At 39.9% G+C, this 26,949-nt stretch overlaps 1 protein-coding gene across 1 annotated transcript; it reads left to right on the top strand.

Moving 5' to 3' along the window:
- The first annotated feature begins 4,866 nt into the window (after positions 1 to 4,866).
- Positions 4,867 to 26,690, top strand: LOC117420403 (uncharacterized). Its single transcript, XM_034033837.3, has 9 exons — positions 4,867 to 4,995; positions 17,420 to 17,746; positions 18,699 to 18,932; positions 20,748 to 20,858; positions 21,535 to 21,624; positions 22,612 to 22,695; positions 23,167 to 23,253; positions 25,378 to 25,473; positions 25,593 to 26,690. Exons 1-9 carry the CDS (start codon positions 4,950 to 4,952, stop codon positions 25,694 to 25,696), a joined length of 1,179 nt encoding a protein of 392 aa, XP_033889728.3. The 5' UTR covers positions 4,867 to 4,949; the 3' UTR covers positions 25,697 to 26,690.
- The last annotated feature ends 259 nt before the right edge of the window (positions 26,691 to 26,949 follow it).

The raw sequence follows: 26,949 nt of genomic DNA, 5'->3' as shown, positions 1-26,949 counted from the left end.
GCAGCAAAGGTCATTTAAAATGATCTAGACAGCATTCAGAACTGGGCAGACACATGGCAAATGAAATTTAATAGAGAAAAGTGTAAAGTATTGCATGCGGGCAATAAAAATGTGCATTATAAATATCATATGGGAGATAGTGAAATTGAAGAAGGAATCTATGAAAAAGACCTAGGAGTTTATGTTGACTCAGAAATGTCTTCATCTAGACAATGTGGGGAAGCTATAAAAAAGGCCAACAAGATGCTCGGATATATTGTGAGAAGTGTTGAATTTAAATCAAGGGAAGTAATGTTAAAACTTTACAATGCATTAGTAAGACCTCACCTAGAATATTGTGTTCATTTCTGGTCACCTTGTTACAAAAGGGATATTGCTGCTCTGGAAAGAGTGCAAAGAAGAGCGACCAGAATTATCCTGGGTTTAAAAGGCATGTCGTATGCAGACACGCTAAAAGAATTGAATCTATTCAGTCTTGAACAAAGAAGACTATGTGGTGCTCTGATTCAAGCATTCAAAATTCTAAAAGGTATTGACAATGTTGACCCAGGTGACTTTTTCGACCTGAAAAAAGAAACAAGGACCAGGGGTTACAAATGGAGATTAGATACAGGGGCATTCAGAACAGAAAATAGGAGGCACTTTTTTACACAGAGAATTGTGAGGGTCTGTAATGAACTCCCCAGTAATGTTGCACCCGATACGCATGCCAGCGTCAGTGACACACTGTCGCTGGAGGTGAAAAGCGCTCAGTGCCTACTGGCGCTGGCGTATAACACCTGTAACATGTTAAACCAGTGCTCAGTGCCGCACCGCCGCGGACCAGCAGCCAATTGTAAGCTAGCAAGCCAATATAGAAAGTGTCACATGACAATTGTTCGTGTGGTGTTTTAGATTGCTGAAATATCTTCTTTATAAACTTTATTTTTATTTTTGATGGCGCACATTGTAAGTGAAATTCTGGAAGATGAGACTCCCTTTTCAAAGCGTGTAGAAACAACCAACCAGCAGCGACAGTGCTTCCCGGCAGCTTTCGTCCAAATTCTCTTTTTATATTTATTTTCTGTTAACATTAGTGTATGCATAATCTTGTTTGCATAATTAACGACTATTCTATAGTCCATTCATTTTAATTCCGTAGTGCTGAAATATATACACTCCCTTTTTTCTTTATATATTTACCCGAAACCTCGCTTAATATAATTTTAGGAAATGACATGTCAGCACTGTACTTGCATCCAGCGCGCATCTGCCGATGAAAATAAAAATACGGCTAAAAACAAAACAGTATTCGGTTCAACAGAGACAGTAACTTAAAAACACATAAGCGAAATGCTCCGTGTCTGTCTGTGTAGTTTGAAATTTGAATGTGCCGCCCCTGTTTGTTCTGCGACGCTCAGCCAATAGGCAGGGGCGGGACGTTGAAAAGAATTGTGGGAAATGTCGTTTTAAGACCTTGAAATATACCTTTGCTTCTGTGCCTGATCCCACATTTCCCACAATTATTTTCAACGTCCCGTCCCTGCCTATTGGCTGAGCGTCGCAGAACAAACAGGGGCGGCACATTCAAATTTCAAACTACACAGACAGACACGGACCATTTCGCTTATGTGTTTTTAAGTTACTGTCTCTGTTGAACCGAATACTGTTATGTATAATATAATTTCCTAAAATTATATTAAGCGATGTTTAGGGTAAATATAAGGGTGTGTATATTTTAGCACTAGTACAACAAGACCATGTAGGGAATTAAAATGAATGGACTAGAATAGTCGTTATTTTTTTTTTTTTTTTTTTTTTTAACAATTTAATTGGTTTAAAAGCAAACAAGATTATCCATAAACTAATGTTAACAGAAAATAAATATAAAAAGAGAATTTCGACGAAAGCTGCCGGGAAGCACTGTCGCTGCTGATTGGTTGTTTCTACACGCTTTGAAAAGGGAGTCTCATCTTCCAGAATTTCACTTACAATGTGCGCCATCAAAAATAAAAATAAAGTTTATAAAGAAGATGATTTCAGCAATCTAAAACACCACACGAACAATTGTCATGTGACACTTTCTATATTGGATTAAATTGTGTGTCACTGACGCTGGCATGCGTATCGGGTGCACCCTGACGCTGACACCCTGGGATCCTTCAAGAAGCTGCTTGATGAGATTCTGGGATCAATAAGCTACTAACAACCAAACGAGCAAGATGGGTCGAGTGGCCTCCTCTCGTTTGTAAACTTTCTTATGTTCTTGTTCTTATGTATAAACATGACGGGAACCAGTCATTTCCCTCATTGAACTTTGAGAAACATGCTCTAATGTATGCTGCGTATTAAGACAAGCTGAGACAATTATAGCGACAAAGTGCATCGGAAGATGTGTGCGAGTATCGTTGACATGGTTTCTTATTTGTATTGATATTTATTGAAATTGTTATTATTATAATGATTTAATGCCATTTTGTAATGTTGACTATTTCCTGACACTGCTGTGGCATGAAAGGCGCTATATAAATAAAAACAATTGAAAACTGAAATGAATCAAGAAATTATAGTGATCCTGTCTTCTGCTGAGAGTGTGTACGGTGAGGCGGCCTCCGCCTGTTTGATCTCATGTTATGGCCCGCTAGCAGCATTTGCAACTTTCGGTCCTTTTAATCCTCTTTGAGGAAAACGTTACACAACTTTTAATTTGAATAAATAAATAAATCAATACGCTTTTAATTTGTACTTGTTCTATAGGTATCTGTAAGGTAGCTCTGCTGGTATAATGTGTTCTTTTTGTTGCTGTTTCATGTCCAGTTCATCTCCTAACACAATAGCCTATGTTCTTACATATTTAACAATTATTTAGTTAAATATCAAATTAGACATGTAAACTAACTATTTATTAGTACCACAATGCCGTGTTTATGGTGCAGTTCCAAAACGTACATTACATGGGAATATATCAAATTAAGTATACAGCATATATTAGATAGAAAATTGGATCACTTATAAACGTGTATTTGCTAGCTACCTGTGGTATTGAAACACGACACCAACTATTCGACTAGAAGATAGAAACAGGTGATAACTGATCAAAATAGCAAGTATTAACTGGTCGAAAGACCTAGTATTTTAATTTACTATCTCACAATTTAGAAAGGAGCGCCAGGGCTCTCTGGCTGACGGTATCGTGGGCAATTTAAAATGAAATATGTATACTGAACTAAAGCAACAGATAGTAGTTATTACTCAATAACTATTTAATTTGCAAATGTCATATGCAATATTTTGAGAGGGTTCCGTGTTTTACAAAACATCCCAGCTTCCTTACATCCTGTAGCAGCTAATTTTGGAAATATTAAAATGAAAGCCACACATTTAAAAAGTGCAGTTTGTGATTTATCAATTATATAGACATAGATACGGACTATACAAATACATTAAAGGAAACCCCACAACTCACTTAAATATAAATAAATAAATAAATAAATAAATAACTACTGTATTGGAAAAAAATTAAAAAGCGACGCGTTTCGGCTTAGCATTGCCTTGAAAACCATGCTAAACCGAAACGCGTCGGGTTTTGAACCAATAAAGTATGTTTTCAATTGAACAGAAAGCACTGTGAACAGTCCGAACTGATTTACATTGATAATCCTGTCTTATAAATTGTTTCTCATTTTACATCACAATAACGTAGGTGTAAAATAGTGGAGCTAAATCGACTCTTTTGCACTTTTGTTCAGTTAGAAAGTTGGACCAAGTGTGATTGCTCCTAGTTCCAAAAAGTCTTGTGATGGTCAACTATCACACGTAGAGCCATCATCGACGGTCACTATCGCTTAAATAAAAAAAATAAATCTATGAGAAATCATTAATCAAATCAAATTAGAGCAAAGCATAATACTACTACGACTACTACTACTACTACGACTACTAATAAAATGTCTAGTTGCTTCTGGTGTTTGGAAACCCCTTCGTAGGGCCGCCTTGTTGAATTGTTTACACGAGCGCCTGCTTTTTATATTCAGTATTGAATAGGCATTTGAAAGTAAGCATTATATGTACATTCGTTACTTTACAGTAATTGTGTGGGAATCTGTTTCGATCTCTGTAAAGGACCTGCTCACTGTATGACTGTATTCGTTTCTCATCGTTGCGAATGCTCGTTGTTTCTAATACGGTAATACTTAATAATATTGCGCTGTCATATCATTTATTTATTTATTGGTTTGTTTATTGTCATCACAGTTAAGTAAAATAGTAGAGAATACGGGCTAATTGATTTGTTTATCCAAAATGAGCCCGCCCTAAAAAAGTGGATGCCTCCAATGACAGGCCACGAACTGGGGGAATAAGTGTCACAACACCTGCCCAAGATCGACAGATCATTTTGCAGCATCTTCATGATATCAGTTGTTAATCAGCACAATAAAAAAAGTCACTGCACTTGCTCTAAAACAGAGCTAGTCTTGATCACATCTAGTGAATTTTATCCAAATGTAAGTGATAAGTTTCTTTAGATGCTCAAATATAAGTGATAACTTTCTTTTGATGCTCAGTATACATACATATATACACACACAAACGCACGCACACACACGCACACACACGCACACGCACGCACACACACACACACACACACTACCTCCAAAAGGTAAACAAATACTACTTTTAGAATAGCTAAACAACTGTAGAAATGTCAGTCGCACAGAAAATAATGGAAAAAAAAAAAAATACTAAGCACCACCTATAATTCATAACACGCACCGTGGTCTCGCCAGCAATAGGCTACTCATTCCAGTTGCATTTTTTTCTTCATTGAGCAGGTTCTGCAAAACTGCGTTCTTTCTGTTTTGCGATTCCGATGCAAACAAATAACAAAGGAAATATTGCATTTTTCCTTATAGGCTACACTGCGTACAGAATTGGCTAAGTCAACGAAAATCGATAGACTCAGCACGAGCATGACGTGGATATTCTTTTGGATTCTTTTCCCCATCGTTGTAAAAGGTAAGTAGTGCCGGACAGGTTCTCTCAGTGTAGTTGACAATGTTAGCTGCTACACGTGGAGTTTCGCTTGGTTAAACCATTAGGGAAATAAATATCCCCTGCCACCGCTAACATATTCCGTTTACTATATTTCTGATTTCGTAAAATGTGTTTTAATATATTCTAGAGTTTATTGTTCAAAGTTTTTAAAACCCATATTTACGCGTAGTTACAAAATAAAGATATCTAGAACTTCAGTTTCTGTGCTCATGTCACAATTGATTTGATTGCAATTTAATATATATATCTATCTTTTTTTTTTTTGCCTAAATACTGTACTATCACACAAGTTATACAACGCTTTATATGAACTGGCATAAAAAAGCTATGCATACCATTACATTTGTTACAAACCACACTGTAATTGAAAAGTGCATTCAATTATTGCGCCTCGCAGTCCTAAAATTAACAATCTTACTTAATTCTTATGAGCAACTAAGTAATCATTTCGGCGGTAGGATAACACAAATCACAAGTTACCACAACATCCTGTTATGAATAGCCTACTTATTTATGTGTGTGCTGAGTCAGTGTTCCAGTGGATTTATGACGGACGGTGCTATATTAATTTATTCATAAGGGCGATCCGATATGTATTCATTTCAGTTTTTATGAATGCTACATGGGGTTCATTGCATGTTAGATTAGCACATGTGTATGGGGTTCAAGGGTTTACAATTACATTTTAGAATAGCGTTTTTAATTATTTCGTAGCTACCATCATAAGTCTAGAGAACCGTACTGCAATATTCGCCCGAACAGTAGCACCCTTTGTCAATGAAGTTTATAAATACATAACTTTATATATTACAAACTGACTAAATATGAATTGATATAATTGAAATACAGATATAAAAAATATTCGTCCTGTTTTATTGTCATGGGCAATACTAGCTTCCTTCCTGTCTGGAACATTAAAAAGCTTTAGAGCCTCTACGGGCCAGGCTATCGTGTACAATTTGTAATGAAAGAATGACTTACCCAATGAAACAGGTTAGATGAGCTTAGTCATTAAATTAACTTTCTGGGTGTGCTTTCTCAAGTTCGGTAACATTCAAACTGTTCATGCAAGATTAGCCACGCAATAGGAAACACCCAGGGTTTAGATTCAGTATTCAGCAAAAGTAAAATCAAATGCACCGTGCCTGGGTGATTAAAAACAACTTAAGACATTCGTGTTGCAAAATTAAATGTTAGATCGATAACAAAACAAAGAAACAACTTACTATTACAGAATGAATGATTTGTTTTCTTCCCTCTGTGGCAGGACATTATTTTTAAAAAAGGCGGTTGAATATTTTAAAGTCGTTTTGACGAAACCGAAAGTATGGTGAGCCAATGAGATCAAAGATTTTGTAAAACACACAAACAAAAAAAACAACAAATTCGATCTCATTGGCTCATTATGAATGATTCGTTTTCTTCCCTCTGTGGCAGGACATTATTTTCATAAAAGGCGGTTGAATATTTTAAAGTCGTTTTGACGAAACCGAAAGTATGGTGAGCCAATGAGATCAAAGATGTTTTTATTATTATTTATTTCTTAGCAGACGCCCTTATCCAGGGCGACTTACAATTGTTACAAGATACATACAATTACCCATTTATACAGTTGTTTTTTTTACCGGAGCAATCTAAGTAAAGTACCTTGCTCAAGGGTACAGCAGCAGTGTCCCCCATCTGGGATTGAACCCACGACCCTCCGGTCAAGAGTCCAGAGCCCTAACCACTACTCCACACTGCTGTTGTAAAACAAAAACAACAAATTCGATCTCATTGGCTCATTTAAACAATTTATAAAACATCAAATTTATTATTATTATTATTATTATTATTATTATTATTATTATTATTATTATTATTATTATTATTATTATTATTATTATTTAGATTCTTACATGTGCTTAAACTCAATATCTTTAAAAAATAAAAAATCAAACCATACAGTTATGTAATGCTGATGTTACCATGGGCAGATCCAGGGAGAGGGCGTGGGGGTTGGGGTGTGTTGGTGAGGGGGTGAGGGGGTATGGGGGTATGGGGGTGTGTTTCGTATCAGGTATCCCCCCTTCGTGTAAGTCTGGATCTGCTCCTGCCTTAGTACCAAATTATAGCAGAGCTCAGCTGTACAGAAGACACACATACAAATAACAAACAAAATGCTATTTATTTTACAAATCATACATACTGTACTAATATCTAAAAAGAACAGCTCCTCTACTCCCAGCAGCTTACCGTGGTTATCAGACAAGTATGGATGACAATGTGTGCCAAAATTTAAAAATAAATAGGCTAGATAAATAAATAAACGAAATAAATAATATATAAATCAATAAATAAACAGGCCTACACAAAAAAACGAAATAGCGAGAAAAATCCTGTAATGGCGGACAACGGTTTTTTTTTTTTTTTTTTTTTCACATCTCCTTTCAAATAAAACCACAGCCGTACTGGTGTACGTTCACTTTCTGTTGGGCGAAGTTATCTATAAACACCCAACCTAAATTACATATTTAAACAGAGCGGTGGTTCTGCAGTCTGTAGGCTAAAAAGAAGAACAAAAAAATCATTGATGTTGCTTCTTTTAAAAATGTGTAGGGCCTAGTATTTACTATATACGTTTACTTTCTGGAGTTTAAATGTTCGGTGTTTGTAGTTTAATCAGTTCAGTGTGTTTTATCTAAGTTTATGTTTTTAAATAACAATACTATTGAGTTGAGCAGACAGCTATGGCGCACTAAGACAGTGAAATCCCTGCGCTGCCTGGAGTGCAATGCTTCATGTGTCTTTTCACTATGACTAATTCGTTGAATAACTCCTTTGTCGAGTGATTGCATTAGCCTACGCATGTACGTCGCTAATTATTAGGCTAATAAAAGCAAACGCATGGTATTATTATTATTATTACAAAATAGAATCGCAGGATTACAAATAAATAAATAAATAAATAAATCCCTAACTCCTGGGATTGGAAAGTATCTGGATTTTTTCCCTACTCCAAACCTATGAGTGTGTTCATGTCATATAGCGAAGTTGTCTGGCAGCTGATTATTATTATTAGTATTATTATTATTTGTTTATTTAGCAGACGCCTTTATCCAAGGTGACTTACATAGAAGAAACTAGGGTGTGTGAACTGCGCATCAGCTGCAGAGTCACTTACAATTACGTCTCATCCGAAAGACAGAGCACAAGGAGGTTAAGTGACTTGCTCAGGGTCACACAATGAGTCAGTGGCTGAGGTGGGATTTGAACCGGGGACCTCCTGGTTACAAGCCCGTTTCTTTAACCACTGGAGCAGCTGATTATCATGAACAGTCGACTGCACTAAACACTAACATGTAAGCATTTTGCTAAAAGTCATTTTTGACTGCATGATATAAATGTCACCTTTCTACAATGTGCTTATTCTGGCTGGATTCGATACTGCACAAGACACACATAGCATTTATAGCTGGGTGTTTATAGTTAACCTCGCCCAACAGAAAGGCTGTGTTTTTATTTGAAAGGAGATTCAGCATTGTTAATTCGATTGCTAAGTCGCAAAGTACTACAATGTGGTAAAATAAAATTTAAAAAATCAGTTGTCCGCCATTACAGGATTTTTCTCGCGTACCCCATGGGGAGCGCTCGAGTACCCCCAGGGGTACGCGTACCCCAGTTTGAAAACCGCTGTGTTAAACGATAATATTCGAGTTAAATAAATTACACACACCTATTCAATGTGTTATTCAATATTCACATAGTTCCGCATGATTTTTTTTAAGCCTGTATTTGTACATTTTAAATTGTTTTTATGCAAACTTCGTCGTCTGTTTTCTCTTCTGCTTTTGTTGGAAGAAACGCACTTTTGTTGAGAATTGCTTTCTGATTTTGTTTTAATTTAGAACCCTAGGTTTTGTTTTTCAAAAGCATACCCTGGACTCGTTTTGCCATACTTATTGGTCTGGATTTTGAAATAATTTTACATGGCATTTTTAGTTTTAATTGTATTTTATTGCATTAGTTTAACAGCAGTATTCCATGAACAGTAATTGGCTGAACTCTAGCCCCTCCTCCTTCCCTGTGTTCCCTCTGAGCCAGCAAATCGAGGCTTGTTTATTTTCCTTTAATGACCCGCTGAATTTTTTTTAACTAACTTGAGTCCTATTCGTTCATTTTAAAATACAGAATAACATATCCGTGTGTATGGGCTGCATTGTTTACTAATCGATGTACTTTTACTGAAATCTGTGATAAAAAGCAGGCATGTCCATCACATTGGTAGGTAAGCATTAAAAAAAAAAAAATCAGATAACATCAATAAGTACTTAAGCCTAGTAATTAGAAAATACCATTTATTTTCCTGTTTTCATAGGTATATTATGACCCTATCTCAGATGGGGATACGCGGTAGACTAGATTTTTTGGAAAGGGGTACGGTGCCTAAAAAGTTTGAAAACCACTGATCTACAATGTTACCATATATATTGTTGAACAATATAGCAACTCCGGATGAATGAGACGTGCCATGGGCTAGATAATATGTGGTTGCCTCATTGGGATTTCCAGAATTTCACGTCAGCTTCAGTTGAATGAGTTTCTTGTAAAAAAAAAAAAAAAAGCGGTTTGATTTCTGTTCCTTACAAAAGAGAAAAAATAGCCTTTCGTTTAGTGTTATTTCTAAAGCCCCTGGTATTTAGTGATAATAGAGAAATATAGTTATTAAACAAAATAGTTATTATTATTTATTTCTTAGCAGTCGTAAACCAAAAAATACAACAATACAATACTGAGTAATTTAAAACAACAAGAAAATATAGATCGCCCTTAATAGTACTAAATAACGAATATCCACATACATATCCAGGTACATACATATACATGCACATACATACATATACACACAAACACACCAACGAATATGCAAACAAGCACAAAATAAATAAGAAGTTCTTACATTTAAATCAGTGTCAGTTGTACTTTCATATACGTTAGGACAGCAGTTTATAATCCATCATAAGTACATTTTTGTCATTCATTGTAGGCACAAGCTCCACGAAGAGCAGCCTTTTGTACTCTCTTCCTTGCTTCAGCAATCATTGGCCACAGTTTTTGTCGCGCCTCTCTCTGTCTGACTTGCACAAGTCTTCAGCAAAACGAATACCCATCTCCTTGCAAAATATTTTTTAGACGCTCTCCATACCTCATCTCTGAAGATTCTCAAAACAAACTGGATTATAATCTGATATGGACGATTAGCCAAAGTTTAGACAGTATTAAATTCCGTTTTAGGTTTATGAGTATACGAAAAAAAAAAAAAAAAGAAAACAGCGCTCGAATACAGCTACGACTCAAACCGCCATCTTGCTCCCAGTCTTCGGCGTGAACTAGAACGATGACTGCAGTTAGCTACAATGCTGCGATCAACCGAAGATCTGCATTTTCTAAACTAGCAGAATTTTTTTTCTGTACGTTACAAATCCGTGCAATACAATGACTTACAGGAGTCTTATCCGACAACACTGCTGTACCTTGCTAAACAAAAGAAAGAACAAATTGCCAGGGTACAATATCAGTAACAACCGTGACGTGTGTCCACATGGCTATGCATGTAGACTAATGCACAAAGGACCCCCGGATTACTGTGAATAGATGAGGTGTAGATAAAATAAAAAGTTGAATGTAACAAATATGCAAATAGATCCCATTGAAATATCTACTGTAGTCTTTAATATTCCACAGAGGCGTGCCCTTTAGAGTGATGAAGGTGTAATTGTGTATATAACACAATGGTTTGGCTTTTCTTTCCCATCATACCAGTGCCAGTGTCCCTTGTATTTAATGGCACTAACAAAATGGTGTCCTGTATTAAATGTAGCAGCATGGAGAAGATGTTTGTTCGTCTTTGTGTGAAACCCTAATATCATAGTGTGTCTCTATGTGAAACCTTAATATCACCCAAAGTAATACATTGCATGCAATACTGAACACTCAGTAAAGGTGGCGACAGTCTGTTAAAGTTTGAAATTCAACAGAAGTACAGCTACAGCTCATCTATTCACAGTAATCCTGGGGTCCTTTGTGCATTTAGCTACATGCATAGCCATATGGACACGCGTCACGGCTCTTTCTTTCTTTTGTTAAGCAAGGTACAAAGAGTAAATTACAAACCATTCCTGCGTTTAATTTTTTGAGCAGGAGCGGTTGAAGCTGGCACTATAATTGTATTATTATATGGTGTACTGCGAATGTCCAATATCAAAACAATTTCAGCTTGGTGTCGGAAAATGACGATTTTATTTTGTATCGGGTAGAATGGTTGTTTGAAAGAATAGGGTAGATATTAGCATGTACCGATGCAAATATATAGTAGCAGAATAATACGCCAGCCTCTCTTAGCAGTTGTGGAATTGGTATAGCCATTTTTGAGAATACAGTACACCCTCACTATAGCGAACCTGTTGGGGTGCAAGCCTTTTGTTAGTTTCCTTTCAATTCGAAGACGACCACCAAAGACATTACGCATGGGATATGCCTGCCCATTGGGTAGGTATCGCTGAGCTCTCTATACCAGAGCTGCCGATAGGCCCCTTCCTTGGATGATGCACTCAGTCCCGCCCACCGAGGGGATAAAACTGTCATCCAAAGGAAGCCATTTCTCTTTTTCCTTCTCAAGACGGTACGGTAAGACCTCTATGTTGAGCTGAGCATATTGATAGAAAAGAGCTTCTCGAGTGGAATCGAGTCGATTGTATTTCGGCATTGGCATTCGTGCTGAAAGCTGGCTTGCCACTTTCCCCTACTTGAAAAAGGCAGAGACTTTTTTGCCTTTCTGTCTTTCAGCGGCCTCCTCGCTTGTGTGGTAGGCAGCTCTTTGTATCTGTCTGTCGTGTGTGAGTGACTGCCTGTGCAGTCATCCGCAAATGGTTGTCTATTCTTCCGGAGAGTACACAGTTCCTTCACGGGGCTAGGCCTTGCTGTACCTCCGCTGTTGAGTAGACACTGCCGGCTGTGTAGGCCCGCCCACCTAGGTAAGTCGGCCCTGTAAACAAATAGTGTGCTCTCCTCTTTACTATCTTTCCACATGTTTGCTGTCTGCTTCAACTCGCCCACCGCAGCTTCAGCCTTTCGTCCCCCTGGTACAAGCTACGCGCTGACCAGGTGTGTTGACCATGCGGTTAGGGTAGGCACATTGTGTAGCGGCCTCCCCAGTGTTTCGGTACCGCGGCGCAAGCATAGCCCTTGATACTCAGGTATCTCGGTGCACAGGTGCTTAGTGCATATGACACACGGTGCCCAGCGCCTCAGCGTCGGTGCACAGTCACAGGACTGCACAGTACACGGTACACATAGTGCTCTCGGTACTTGGTACGTGCGGGGCTTGATACGCACGGTGCACGGTGCACACGGTGCTTGGTACCCACTGCCACAACGCTAGTACGAGAACGCACAGTGCTGTACAGTACGCGGAACATTTAGTGCACGGTACTCGGGGTGCACGGTGCACGCGATGTACACAGTGCCCGGTGCTTGACCACTGACTACACCCAGCACAACAGCTCATGGTGTTGTGCCCTTGAGATTGAGGTGGCCTGTGACATCTGTGAGGCCTTCCAGCCCTGGGTGAAGGAAGCTCATTTGGGGAGGGCCACGAGGGCGAGCTCTGCGTCCTCTATGGCCGGACCGTCAGCAGCTATTGGGTCCCCAGAGCCCCTCCTCCATGACATGTCCCAGAACCCCCTGCAAGACATTCCCGATGCGCAGGTCCCTTGGATTCCCGATGCGCAGGTCCCTTGGATGCCAGTGGCGGAACCATCCGGTCAAAGTTCTGGACGCAGGCAATGGCTTCTCACCCTCAGAAGTTCCTGGCCTTCCCAGATTTCCTGGGCTCTTCCGGCCTCGGGTCCTAGCGTGCTGAAACACGCTGCACCGCTTGCCTCCTTAGAAGAAGGCGTGGATAAGCTTGGCCTTGCGGGGTTCCCCCGGTGGACTCCACCATCGCGGCCCTAGTTAAGGCCCCGCTGGTAGGTGGATTGGCTAGAGACCCAGCGTGCCCGAACCCTCAGTGTAAGGTGACGGAAATGCATCTAAAGCAGGTATATGCAGCAGAGGCGCAGGGAACTCACCTGTCTAATACAGCGAGTGTGCTTATTGCTTAATTGGACGGCAATTTGCCCGAGCCGGTGGCCATGGAGTCCAGCACACTGCTGCAGATCTCTGGTCTCCAAGGGCAAGCTCTTGGCCGGAGCCTGGCTAGCTTGATCGTGGCTCGTAGACAGCTGTGGCTGTCACAAGCCAGAGTTCCTGATGCGGATAAGGCTGCGCTGCTTGACGCGCCTATATCCCCAGGACATACATTTGGGCCAGCTGTGGACGAGATCCTACAGAAATCCCACCGGAAACACAAGGCGTCCCGGCAGGTGGCCGCGTTGCTCCCACCCCGTGCCTCCGCCTGGGGCAGGTCGAGCCACTGGCGAGCTCCTCAGACGCGGACTGTCACCAGAACAGTTTCAGTCCCCAGACCTAAGGCATCACCTACAGGGCACATCAGCAGCAAGCAACCGGGCCCAACCAGCAGGGAACGCAGGACGTGGCCAGTCCACACACCAGCGCCACAGGATACGTTTTCAGGGCCAGCGCCCTAAACAGCCACCCTGAACTGCCCCGCCTCAGTCTCGGCAGCCCAAGCAGGGCCCCTGAAGGCTGGCGGCCTCAGACCCCCTTTTCGGCACAACAGCTGCAGTACTGGCGCGCTTGCACCTCAGACTTCTGAGTGTTCGCCACCGTTTAAAATGGTTACGTGCTTCAGTTCCGCTTGGGACCTCCTCCCTTTCGAGGCATCACGAATACTTTCATGACAGACCCTCTACAGGCCTCGGTACTTCAGAAGAAAGTGGCCGCCTTGCTGTGGAGAGGGGCACTACTCGAGGTATTTTCTGGTACCCAAAAAGGACACATCTTAGATCTGAGGCTCCTCAACAGGTTCTTAAAAGAAGGGAGGTTCCACATGATGACGCACCGTCACATCCTCCAGTACGTCACTTCGGGCAACTGGTTCACAACCGTGGACTTACAGGACACGTACTTCACGTTCCCATTCGTCCAGAGCACAGAAAGTATCTCCGCTTTCTTTTCAAGGAAGCGTTTACGAGTTGTTGTCCTGCCATTCGGTCTCTCCCTAGCTCCTCGTATGTTATCAAAATGCGTGTACGCTATCCTGACGCCCCTGTGGCTGCAGGGGATCAGAGTAATAAACTATCTCAATGACTGGTTGATCTGTGCCCAGTCGCGAGAGGGAGCAGTGGCCCACACGGCGGTCGTGACAGAGCATCTGGCAAGGCTGGGCCTCACCATCAACGATGCAGAGTGGCGACTTCACCTTCAGTTAGTGGAGAGCATTTGGAACGGTTCAGGAAGGCGCAGGTCAATCTCTTCGCCTCGGCAGAGACGACGCATTGCCCCCTATGGTACTCCCTCCACCGCTTAGGTGGCCCACTTGGCGTAGACGCCCTAGCGCACGAATGGCCCAAAGTGTTTTTGTACGTTTTCCCGCCTATACCTCTGCTCCCGGCTTTTCTCGAAAAAGCCTGGTTAGAGAAAGTGTCAGTTCTCCTAGTGGCCCCCAAGTGGCCCAGGAGAGTCTGGTTTTTGACCCTGTGCCAGCTGTTGCACGGCCAGCCCTGGGAGATTCCACTTCACTTGGATCTCCTCAATCAGACTGAAGGCTCTCTTTGGCACCCGGAACCGGGTAGGTTCCTGCTATGGGTCTGGCCTCTGAAAGTGACCGCTGGTTAGCTCTAGGGCTATCAGATGCGGTTGTGGGTACGTTGCAGAGCGCTAGGGCAGACTCCACTAGGTCCTTGTATACCTATAATTGGAGGTATTTCCAAGCTTGGTGTCTGGCTAGAAGCCATGACCCCATTTCTAGCCCTATGCCAGTCATCTTACAGTTTCTGCAAGAACTGCTTGATGCTGATAGGTCACCTTCCACCTTGAAGGTGTATTTAGCGGCTATCTCTGCTTGCCATGCCCCCGTAGATTCAATGTCTCCGGGTGCGCATTTTTTGGCTACCCATTTTCTTAAAGGCGCTCAGTGATTACGCCCTCCTAGGAGGACTGTTCTCCCCAAATGGAGCCTCAATGTTGTACTGGAGACTCTCTCTTGAAGGCCCTGTTTGAGCCCATACACTCCATAGAGTTGAAGTACCTGTCTATGAAGACAGCCTTCCTCTTGGCTAACACCTTCGCTAAGCGGGTCAGTGAGCTGCAGGCATTGTCTGTGCATAGCTCCTGCATGCGTATTTGGGAAGATGGCAGCATGGTGTCTCTGCGCACCGACCCTGCTTTCCTCCCCAAGGTGATCACAGCCTTCCACATTAATCAGTCTGTGGAACTGGAGTCCTTCCATCCACCTACATTTGCTTCAACAGAGGATGACAGATTAAATTTCATCTGCCCAGTGCGGGCATTGAGATGCTACATGCATAGGACAAGGGCTCTGTGTCAATCTGACCAGCTCTTTGTCTGTCACGGGACACAGACCCTAGGACTCTCTAAGCAGCGTCTGTCACATTGGATTGTGGATACAGTATCGACTGCATATAATAGTGCTGGCTTGCCCCCACCTGGTAGGGTAGCCGCACACTCCACTAGAGGGTTGGCTATATCTTGGGCCCTTTTCAGAGGTGCCTCGATGTCTGATATTTGTACTGCGGCTAGCTGGGCTACGCCGCATACCTTCTCCAGGTTCTACCATCTTAATGTGGTAGACCCTTCCTTGCCTTCTGAAGGCACAAGGGTCCTTGATGGGTGTAAGTTCACACCGCTAACCTCTGGGTTAGACAGTGCTTGTGTGTCCCTCTGTGGCAGGATGGCTTGCAGTGGTGAGGTGTGGTGACGTCACGGACCAGGAAGTACCAGAACCAAAACAATGGATGGGCGGGTGAAGCTGAACGCAACAGTGGTCAGCGTATTTAATAAATAATAATACAAAACAAAAGATTTAAACAAAAAACAAAACACAAAACAAAAAGGCGCGTTGGCCAAACAAATAAACAGAAACAAGTATACTTAAATATAGCAATTGTTCTTAACTGTTTTCTCTCACCTCGCTCTCTCTGCTCCCAGTACTCTCCTCTGTACACTCTCCTCGCAGCACGGATAGCTGCAGGTTCTTATACTCTGGCCGAGGGGTTAACTAGCTGTTAATTATCTTATTACCCCTCGGCCACAGTCTGCATGCGTTATAGTGTGTTTAGATTATCGATTTTTTTATTGTTTAGTTGGGATCCAGGGGCCAGGTTCGTTACAGACGAAGGTCTGTTATTATGCAGGGCGTTATAGTGAGGGTGTGCTGTATTACTGTATCACTACTGCTTCTAGCGAGGGTGTGCTGTATTACTGTATCACTACTGCTTCTAGCGAGGGTGTGCTGTATTACTGTATCACAACTGCTTCTAGCGAGGGTGTGCTGTATTACTGTATCACTACTGCTTCTAGCGAGGGTGTGCTGTATTACTGTATCACTACTGCTTCTAGCGAGGGTGTGCTGTATTACTGTATCACTACTGCTTCTAGCGAGGGTGTGCTGTATTACTGTATCACTACTGCTTCTAGCGAGGGTGTGCTGTATTACTGTATCACTACTGCTTCTAGCGAGGGTGTGCTGTATTACTGTATCACTTCTGCTTCTAGTGAGGGTGTGCTGTATTACTGTATCACTACTGCTTCTAGCGAGGGTGTGCTGTATTACTGTATCACTACTGCTTCTCCGTTCTACGCTGACTGAAACCTGGCAGACCAGTTAGTAGATAATCGAACACACCAACGGTATTGTCCCATCATTCCAGTATGATTGATACTAATGAGAAATATCAGCGTGAAAAGATTGTGAAAAATGAAATAAATTAATAAATTAATTAATAAATGAATAAATTAATAAATAAACTTGTCTATGTAATGTATTTTTTTTATTATTATTTATGTATGTATTTATTGTTGTTTTTTTAATCTATTTATTTATTTATTTCGTTTTTTTATTTATTTATTGATGTATTTATTTTGTTTTCTATTTTTATTTATTTATTTATTTATTTATTTATTTATTTATTTATTTATTTAATTTTGGCACAAATGATCCTCCATAGACTGTAACAATTTTAGATCATCCAAATATTACTGTTAGCTTAAGTAGCCAAAGTTGGTATCATGCACATTTTATTTTTTTATTTAAGCCTGTAAATTGTGTACAAATGAGTTTTAACAACTGCAAGGTCCCTATTACCATGGATGCTACAGGAATGGAAGAGGAGATTGTGTGAATGCATTTGATAGGATCTGAGAAAGCCTGTGTTGGGTTGACTGAGGTCATGGCCATACTACAGCTGTGTGTCTGTGTTTCTAGTGACCAATGAGGTTCCAGGAGACAGGCTTGAGGTTCCAGAGATACCAGTGTACCTCGGGGATTCAGTTTCCCTGCCAGGGGCGAAGGGGAATCAGACCAGATTGATTGAATGGACATTTAAGAACAGCAGTGGATATTCAGAGGATGTTCTTACCCTTTACTCCGCGTCGCCAGAGAGCCCTGACATCTTTGCAAAGTACAAAAAACGGATATCTGTCTTGCCCAATGGTTCATTCACTTTGAATCATGTGGAGTGGCAAGATGGTGGCCATTATGAAAGAAGAATTAACCAAAAGGAAAGGCAGCAGTATTGGCTCCGCGTTCTCGGTAAGTGTTTGATGAGGATATGAAAAACCCAGGACCACAAAAGTATATTGCAAATTATATGACAGGGGTATGCCGTTGACTTTTCAAATGTATACAGGGTACACCAGGAAAGACAAAAACACATCATAATTATAATAGGAAGAAGCAACAAGTGTACTTGGAGATAACCATCTTCTTGCCTAATATACAAACCTCAACTCTGTCTCGGCTTTTATTCACTCAGATGTTATCTCCTTTTACACTGAATGCACCTTGTAGTTATTGCTCAAATATATTTGAATACTGTAAAAATACATTCATATATATTGGTAAATATATTATCCAAAAACCTGTATTAATTTAGTATTGCATTATATTATTTAACAACATACAGTAATGTATGTGCAAAGAATGAAGCTAAACATACTATTAGGCCAAAGCTTGCCAGTTATAGTTCTACAGAAACTGAAAGGCTGTATTGCTTAATAAGTAAAATATATGAGAACATAAAGATAACAACATAATTCCAGTACATTTTAGATAAGTATTGCCAGCACCTTGTATGTCTCATCTTTCCATATATTAAAGATGGCATGGTGTGCAGAGTGAGTCAGGGAAATAACTGGACACTGAACTCTAAAAGAGCCCATTCTTATATTGGGTGCTTTTTCCTGATGATTTGATATACACATGTTTTTTTTTTTTTTACACAGCAGCAGTTTTAGTCATGTTTGCATGACTAAATGGAATATACCACCTGTTCCTAAGCAATGCCATTAGCAATCATGTAATAATGCTTTGTAGATAAAACGAAATAGAAAATAGGCATTGCAGTAAGACACAAGTGGCTCACAAAGCTCAAGAGGAAAAGTGGGTATCTAGGAATCCTCCAGGATAGGGCCCTAAATCTTCATTTGTAAAACTTTGAATTAAAAAATAAATAAATAAATAAATAAATAATGTTTCCCTTCAGAGCTTCCTGGTGACCCGAGCATAATTAAAAACCAAGATATCCTAACTTGTAATGTCACTAGTTACAATTCAGTGACATGGACAAAGGATGATCAAAATGTCCCAGAAGACTTTGAGATTTCAAACAACACCCTAAAACTACCCTCTAATGCATCTGAGTCGAGGCTCTGCGGAGTATACAAGTGCCAAGCCCAATTCACAAAGCACAACAAGACATCAGATCTATTACTAATTGGTAAGTACATGTAGGCTTTGTAATGTTGAATAATGCTGTGTTTGAATGTACACAATTATATCAGTCACAAAAATGTGCTTAATATGATTATTTTGTTTACCCCTTTTCACTGATATGATCCCCTCAGTTAACTCAGTTGTCAGTTTAATGCTCAGAATCTGTTTGCCTCTACACGTCATTAAATGTAGCTTTGGAACCCAGGTGGGTTTAGCGCCCATGACATTTCAAATGTGTATAAAAATCTGCTTCCAGAGAATGTACAGTAGATGCAACTGACTTTCCTCAATCAAGAACATCATGTGAGGCTGTGATCTTTCAACTAGGGGCTTCGCCAGCTCTGTAGCATAGGGTGTATCAGGAACAGGCAGATTCCACAATGGCATTGAACTTACCTGAAAACTAGATACAGCAACAGGGTCAAAAAACTCAAAGTCAGAACCACTCAGAATGATTCAAATTGTGATGATTACAATATGAAATATTCAGGGAAAGATAACTACACTGCACAGTCTGTTTAACGGGGTCAACCCTGTGGTAGCACCGTGCCGCTATAATTAAGAGTTCAATTTATACTGTAATACCCGACACACTGTATAGAGTAGCATTTAATCTGACAGGAATGCAGCAACGTAGCTGCAGTTTACTTCAGTATCCAGTGCGTTGTTACTACTGAACAAGCTGTTTAAAGATGCCAAAAAGATTTTAAAAAAATCACCCCTAATATCAGGTCAAGGAGTTTGGCAATAGCCATCCGGATAACAAAGACTAACTTGGAGATAAACTAATATGTATACTATTTGTAGTTTTGTATTACTACACAGAAGTATTTGTAATGTTTAAAGTAAAATGGTAAGTTTGTTTATATTATTGATGGATGACACTGGTGAGCTTGTTATCTCCTTAGAATTTAAAAGTGTACCAATAAATACTTCCTGTGTTAACTTGTTACTTCCTTTTATTTTAATTGTGGAATAACACAGATTTGTATTGTTTTTTATCAGAGAATTTCGTTGTTTTTTTTTAATTACTGGTCTGGATTTCTTTGCGCTCCTGGTTGTCTGAATTTGTGAGTTCTTAACATCACATTGCCTTTCTGTCCCTGTAGTCTGCACTACTGGACACAGAAGTTATTTTGAAAATAAATAAATGTCGGTGCACAAGAATCCCTGGACTGTCCACCCCGCCTTTGAGCAGAACAGCCAGAGACTTAAATCAACTTAATATTCTTCTCAGGAGTGAAGTGCCCGCCCCACTCCCCACCCCCTTGCCCTCCCCTGCGGACGCCCATGAATACAGTATAATGTTAAAATGACTTACTGCATTGTCTGCTTGTTTTTATTAACTTTCCTTTAAAAAAAGAATAATGTCACATGACAACACTGAAGACCTGTAAACTGGTCTAGAAAAGAGAATGGCAGTCAAAACTGTAGAACTCCAGTCAGACACTGAACCTATTTAATTTGTGATCATAGCGTAATCCTTTTAATTGGGGATTAAATCACAGATGGGTTGCATTTATCTGTGGTTATCTTGCTATTAGCCCTAAACATAGATGGTTGATGCAATCCACTGTGATTCAGCAGCCCTGTGAAATATCCTTTTAAATCCAGGGCTGTCATATCCATGGCTCAAACCCACAGTGCTGAAAGAGTTAATCATATTCGTTTAAAGCAATATAAACACTTTTAAATCCAGGGCTGTCTTACCCCTGACTCAATCCCACAGTGCTGACAGAGTTAATCATATTAGTTTACAGGAATGTAAACACTTTGTACATTTTTTTTTTTTTTTTTTTTAATTTTCTTCTCGTTTAAGTTTTTTCAGATTGGCAGAAAGCCATTGTCATTATAGAGATCTGTGCATTTGTCATGAACCTACTATCTGTGCCGTCCATCACTATGCTGTTTTGGAAATGGGAAGAAAGAGGTACTTCTTATGTTGCATTTTCAGTTTTGCTACAATTTGATGCCAATAGGCATTTATCAAGTTTAGCTTTTCAGTGTTCTGTTGGTGCTTTTCAAGCTGTACAGTATGGTGGAGTCTAATATACAAAATCTATTCTACACAGTCAAGGGGAATAATTTCATATCCAAGTGTTACCTGTATAAATCCAGTGTTTCTGTCATTGTCACATCATGTTTTTTAAAAATCCCCTAACCTGAAAAACAATGTTGTACTCCTGTTAACAGTGCAGAAACTAATTTGGGGTAAGATTAGGAAAATATCCCACACAGTGGATTTTTAAAGGTCAAATTAGGAAACTAATTTAAGTAGACAGCTGTTTCGGCTGGTGCATAGGTAGTACATTAATAACATTTGGGGTACAGCAGCACTTGTGGAACAGCTTGTTCATTAGCATACTTTATCTGTTGTTGAAGAGGGGTGATGATCTATTCAGGGTTTTTTAAATATATTTAGTGAAGGAGTTTGATTGAAGTTAAATGGGCAAAAATGCTCTACCCCAGTCGTTGATTCTTAGAAAACAGATACATTTTGGGGTACCATTAGACTTGTTAAAATCATGTGCTTATGGGGTGAGTGGGGTAAAGGAAGCAACAACAAGAGTGAAAATTCTATTATTCACAGATGTGCTTCCTTTTAGGGTTTGGTCTGATGCATTGGTGGTTGGATATTGGTGACCTTGTTTCCCCTATTCTAAACATCGCTGGACTGGGCTTATGGATTCATGAAGGTAAATAAAAACTAGATCTGCTTTTTTCTTCAGTCGCATTGTTCTCTTTTGATAGCCTATTAACAGTTTCAGATGCTGCACTATGTAACACAATTTTTGTTCCTGGGTAGTAAGTGTTATTTCCTAATTGCTTATGCCTCAAAAGTATAGAAAATGGCTATTATTCCCCACAAACTTTGCTTTTGTGACCAGGACAGTGATATTTTGAAATTGACCTATTTTCCAGAACATTCCAGATAGATTCAGTGCTGAGTAAACTTGGAGTAACTTCTAGAACTTTCTAGAACTTTCCAGTAATATAAATAGTATAAATACAGGGGCCTTAAGCCCACCAGTTCAGTTTAGTTCCAGCTGCCTAAGTGGATACATATCTGCATTTTTCTGAGATGGCATCAAGGTCATAGGAGACTTCAAAATGGTGGCTGAGGTGGGATTTGAACCTGCTGGTTACAAGCCCTTTTCTTTAACCACTGGACCACACAGCTTCCTAAAATAAAAGCCTCATGCTTTGAGATAATGCCTTACTGTTTGGTACACAACTCTATTCAACGATTCTGTAGGTAAATTCCAATTGTATCCTACAAGAAAACCACTTTGTGGCAGTAATTTTACAAACATGCTATGAGCTACCTAGTCTGTCTAACACAGAAAATAGGAGGCACTTTTTTACACAGAGAATTGTGAGGGTATGGCACCAACTCCCCAGTAATGTTGTTAAAGCTGACACCCTGGGATCCTTCAAGAAGCTGCTTGATGAGATTCTGGGATCAATGAGCTACTAACAACTAAACAAGCAAGATGGGCCAAATGGCCTCCTCTCATTTGTAAACGTTCTTATGTTCTTATGTTCTTATGTTGTTAAGACAGAATCACTTGGGTCCTGACCCTTCATTCATACGTTTTCTTATGTTCTTATTTCTTTGTCATATAATGTACATTTTCCTCTGTTTTAAAATCTTCTTTACAGTTTTATATTTGTGTTGGCAGAAAATAACCTCACAGTTGTTTCGGGGATTCTGATGGTGATTGCCATACCCATCTTAATATTAACCATAATAGAAAGAAGACAAGGTACAGTATGTCCTTCTTTACTTCGTATATATTTAGATTAAGCTGAAGCACGCACAATTGCAGGGCAGCAGCCTTCCAAACACAGCAATTATCTACTAGAGAACAGATTGATATATGTTTCATGAGCCTTTTGACTGAGACTATAATAAGTGACAGACGCTTATTAACCCAAGGGGAACGGTTTTCCACTGTAGGGAGAAAACTGCAGTCAACATCTGTTTTTATGAACTCTCGGATCTCAGAAGACTACTTTTGGTCACTGGATTAGCCAATAGGGCTGCAAGTGTCAATCTAAAGGTTTAATAAAAAGGTGTTATAGAAATGTGTTGCTGTTTTATCAAGTTTTTCCACTGCATCCTTTTAATGTTATGTTAATATTATAAGTACTGGTACAATGAGTTGAATCTGAAATTGCAGGAGATCTAGTTTTGTAGGACACTCCACTATTTTTTTTTTTCTTTTTCCCCACAGTCCAACTGCAATGGCTACACTGTGTAATCAAAATTGTCCAGTATTTGCTCACATTATCAGTCATCTTATTTAACATTTACAAAGAAAGTAAGTATATGGAATATACTTTTTCCGGTGATTTCCTGTTTTTATCTTCTGCTGAGCGAAATGGAATACCTTCTTGTACCAGCCAGTTTATTGATGCCAATAATAGATCAGTGAAACTTTACATGAGTAAACGACTTACTTGAAATACTTAAGTTGAGAAAACTTTGTTTCACAAAGTGATACTAAAAATCACAATCATTTTATAATCAGTACTTTCAAAATAAAGTTTGAGCACACAGTGACACATTTGATTATATATATATATATATATATATATATATATATATATATATACAGTGCCTTGCAAAAGTATTCAGACCCCTGACCAATTCTCTCATATTACTGAATTACAAATAATATATTGAAATTTCGTTCTGTTTGATATTTTATTTTAAGACACTGAAACTCAAAATCAATTATTGCAAGGTGACATTGGTTTTATGTTGGGAAATATTTTTAAGAAAAATAAAAAACTGAAATATCTTGCTTGCATAAATATTCAACCCCTGTGCTGTGGAGGCTCCCAGTTTACACCGATGAAATTGCCCTAACGAGGGCACAATTACATTACCATTGGCCTCCACCTGTGAACCATTAAAATTGCTGTCACATTTTCTGGATAAAAACCCCACTGTTGAAGGATCATTGGTCAAGCTGTGAATCTGAAGGAAAATGAAGACCAAAGAGCATTCTACAGAAGTTCGAGATAAAGTAATACAAATGCATAGATTAGGGAAAGGGTACAAAATAATATCCAAGTGTTTGGATATCCCAGTGAGCACAGTTGGATCAATAATCAGGAAGTGGAAGCTGCATCACACCACCCAGGTACTGCCAAGAAAAGGCCGTCCCTCAAAACTCAGCGCTCAAACAAGAAGGAGACTTGTGAGAGAAGCCACAGAGAGGCCAACAATCACTTTGAAGGAGCTACAGAGTTCAGTGGCTGGGAGTGGAGTAATGGTGCACCAGTCAATCATATCAAGAGCTCTGCATAACACTGGCCTGTATGGGAGGGTGGCAAGAAAGAAGCCGTTACTCAAAAAGTACCATCTGAAAGCACGTCTGGAGTTTGCCAGAAAGCATGAGAGTGACCCAGCTGCGATGTGGGAAAAGGTTTTGTGGTCAGATGAGACCAAGATAGAGCTTTTTGGCCAAAACTCAAAGCGCTATGTGTGGCGCAAACCTAACACTGACCATGCCTCAAGACACACCATCCCTACAGTGAAGTATGGTGGTGGCAGCATCATGCTGTGGGGATGCTTCTCATCAGCAGGGACTGGGCATCTTGTTAAAATTGAAGGAAGAATGGATGGAGCAAAATACAGGGAAATACTGCAAGAGAACCTGCTTCAGTCCACTAAAAAACTGAAGCTTGGGAGGAAATTCACCTTTCAGCAGGACAATGATTCCAAGCACAAGGCCAAAGCAACATTGGAGTGGCTCAAGAACAAAAAGGTGAATGTCCTACAGTGGCCCAGTCAAAGTCCTGATCTCAATCCCACTGAGAATCTGTGGCACTATTTGAAAATTGTGGTCCACAAGCGTCGTCCAAACAACCTGAACAACCTGGAACAAATCTGCCAAGAAGAATGGGCCAAAATCACTCCGACACTGTGTGCAAAGCTGGTACTTACCCCGAAAGACTTAAAGCTGTTATTGCAGCGAAAGGTGGCTCTACCAAATAATAATGTGTGGGGGTTGAATACTTATGCAAGCAAGATATTTCAGTTTTTTATTTTTCTTAAAAATATTTCCCAACATAAAACCAATGTCACCTTACAATAATTGATTTTGAGTTTCAGTGTACCATTTGTAGTTCAGTAATATGAGAGAATTGGTCCGGGGTCTGAATACTTTTGCAAGGCATATATATAATGTTTTATAATTTTTAATAACATCTAAAAGATACCACATCTTAATGGTCGTCTTGTGGTGATATACATAGTTATGAGCATGTTAAAAGAAAACTATTGTTCATATGTGAAAAAGGTTAAAGTACTTTGCTGTAAGATTTCAAACATAGGGTTGGGATGGATGTTGCGGTATACAGTAGTCAAGGTTTTTTCACGTACTTCTATTCAATTTCAAGGAACGATTTTAATTACATCATTGGTATTCTTGCAGGTCCTTGCAGTTTCTTTATGCAGAACAGCCTCCTTTGCTTTTTAACACCAGTACTCTTGGTAGGGTTATTGTGGGCTTGCATTTTTATCTACTGTAGTAAGTATGCCTTTTTAAGTTAATATTTATGTTGAATTTTAAATTATTCTCCCTCTTTTACAAATCTTGCTATTGTACACCTATGACAGAAGTTACTATGTTTCCTCTTTTATGTACAGGGGTAGCAGCTGGTAACATGAAGTTTACCAGGACAGCAGAGAATGAGGAGAAGAATGAGACATTACACAGAGAGGAAGGGCAGGTGTGTCCTGTCTCTAGTTAACAAGACTGCAGTGCTTTCTGTATCTCGTTAACAAGGCTGCAGTGCTTTCTGTCTCTAGTTAACAAGGCTGCAGTGCTTTCTGTCTCTAGTTAACAAGGCTGCAGTGCTTTCTGTCTCTAGTTAACAAGGCTGCAGTGCTTTCTGTCTCTAGTTAACAAGGCTGCAGTGCTTTCTGTCTCTAGTTAACAAGGCTGCAGTGCTTTCTGAATCTAGTTAACAAGGCTGCAGTGCTTTCTGTCTCTAGTTAACAAGACTGCAGTGCTTTCTGTCTCCAGTTAACAAGGCTGCAGTGCTTTCTGTCTCTAGTTAACAAGGCTGCAGTGCTTTCTGTCTCTAGTTAACAAGGCTGCAGTGCTTTCTGTCTCTAGTTAACAAGGCCGCAGTGCTTTCTGTCTCTAGTTAACAAGGCTGCAGTGCTTTCTGTCTCTAGTTAACAAGGCCGCAGTGCTTTCTGTCTCTAGTTAACAAGGCTGCAGTGCTTTCTGTCTCTAGTTAACAAGGCTGCAGTGCTTTCTGTCTCTAGTTAACAAGGCTGCAGTGCTTTCTGTCTCTAGTTAACAAGGCTGCAGTGCTTTCTGAATCTAGTTAACAAGGCTGCAGTGCTTTCTGTCTCTAGTTAACAAGGCTGCAGTGCTTTCTGTCTCTATTCAACAAGGCTGCAGTGCTTTCTGTCTCTAGTTAACAGGTGCGTTAAACGTAACTGGTTGTCTAATAAAAAGACTAAGCTAACTAATAAACTTCCAGTAGCCCTGAATGTTACAACAGGCCAGCAATACAAAGTGGTGCCCACTCATCCGCAAACCCAGGTGGAATCACAAGCCATTGATAGCTGTATACTGTATCATTTTAATATTACTTTTTCTGTTAAGTACAAAACATGGAGAGTGTGATGTTTGAAAAGTTCATTGTTACAATATGCATGATAATTATTAAATATGTACTGTACACTTTTAGTTTTGTTTTGTTAATTTCTTACATGTATTGATGTAACTCTCCAAACCTATGTATGGAACCCAAAAATGTAATGCATACCTTTCTTTATATATGTTTACATACTAAAAATAACAATAGCAGTGAGATGATGAGTCTTGATAGTCACATGAAAAGTTATTGGCAAAGAACAACTCTTAAAAACGAACTCTAAAACTGAACAGATGGGCTAACCTACAGAGATAAAGTAATATTACACTTATTTGTATGGGATGTGTGTATGCAGTATAGTTTATGCAAAGTTTTTGCTCAAAAGAGCCAAC

This window comes from Acipenser ruthenus, chromosome 1 (genome assembly GCF_902713425.1).
Source record: "Acipenser ruthenus chromosome 1, fAciRut3.2 maternal haplotype, whole genome shotgun sequence".
Classification (NCBI taxonomy): Eukaryota; Metazoa; Chordata; class Actinopteri; order Acipenseriformes; family Acipenseridae; genus Acipenser; species Acipenser ruthenus.
Note: the sequence above shows the minus strand (reverse complement) of the source record. Positions and strands in the feature narration are given on the sequence as shown.

Excerpts from the sequence above, each read along its gene's own strand:
- LOC117420403 (XM_034033837.3), top strand. The coding sequence starts at position 4,950 with ATGACGTGGATATTCTTTTGGATTCTTTTCCCCATCGTTGTAAAAG. Across the intron at positions 4,996-17,419 it reads TTTCCCCATCGTTGTAAAAG|TGACCAATGAGGTTCCAGGA; the intron begins GTAAGTAGTGCC and ends CTGTGTTTCTAG. Across the intron at positions 22,696-23,166 it reads CATAATAGAAAGAAGACAAG|TCCAACTGCAATGGCTACAC; the intron begins GTACAGTATGTC and ends TTTTCCCCACAG.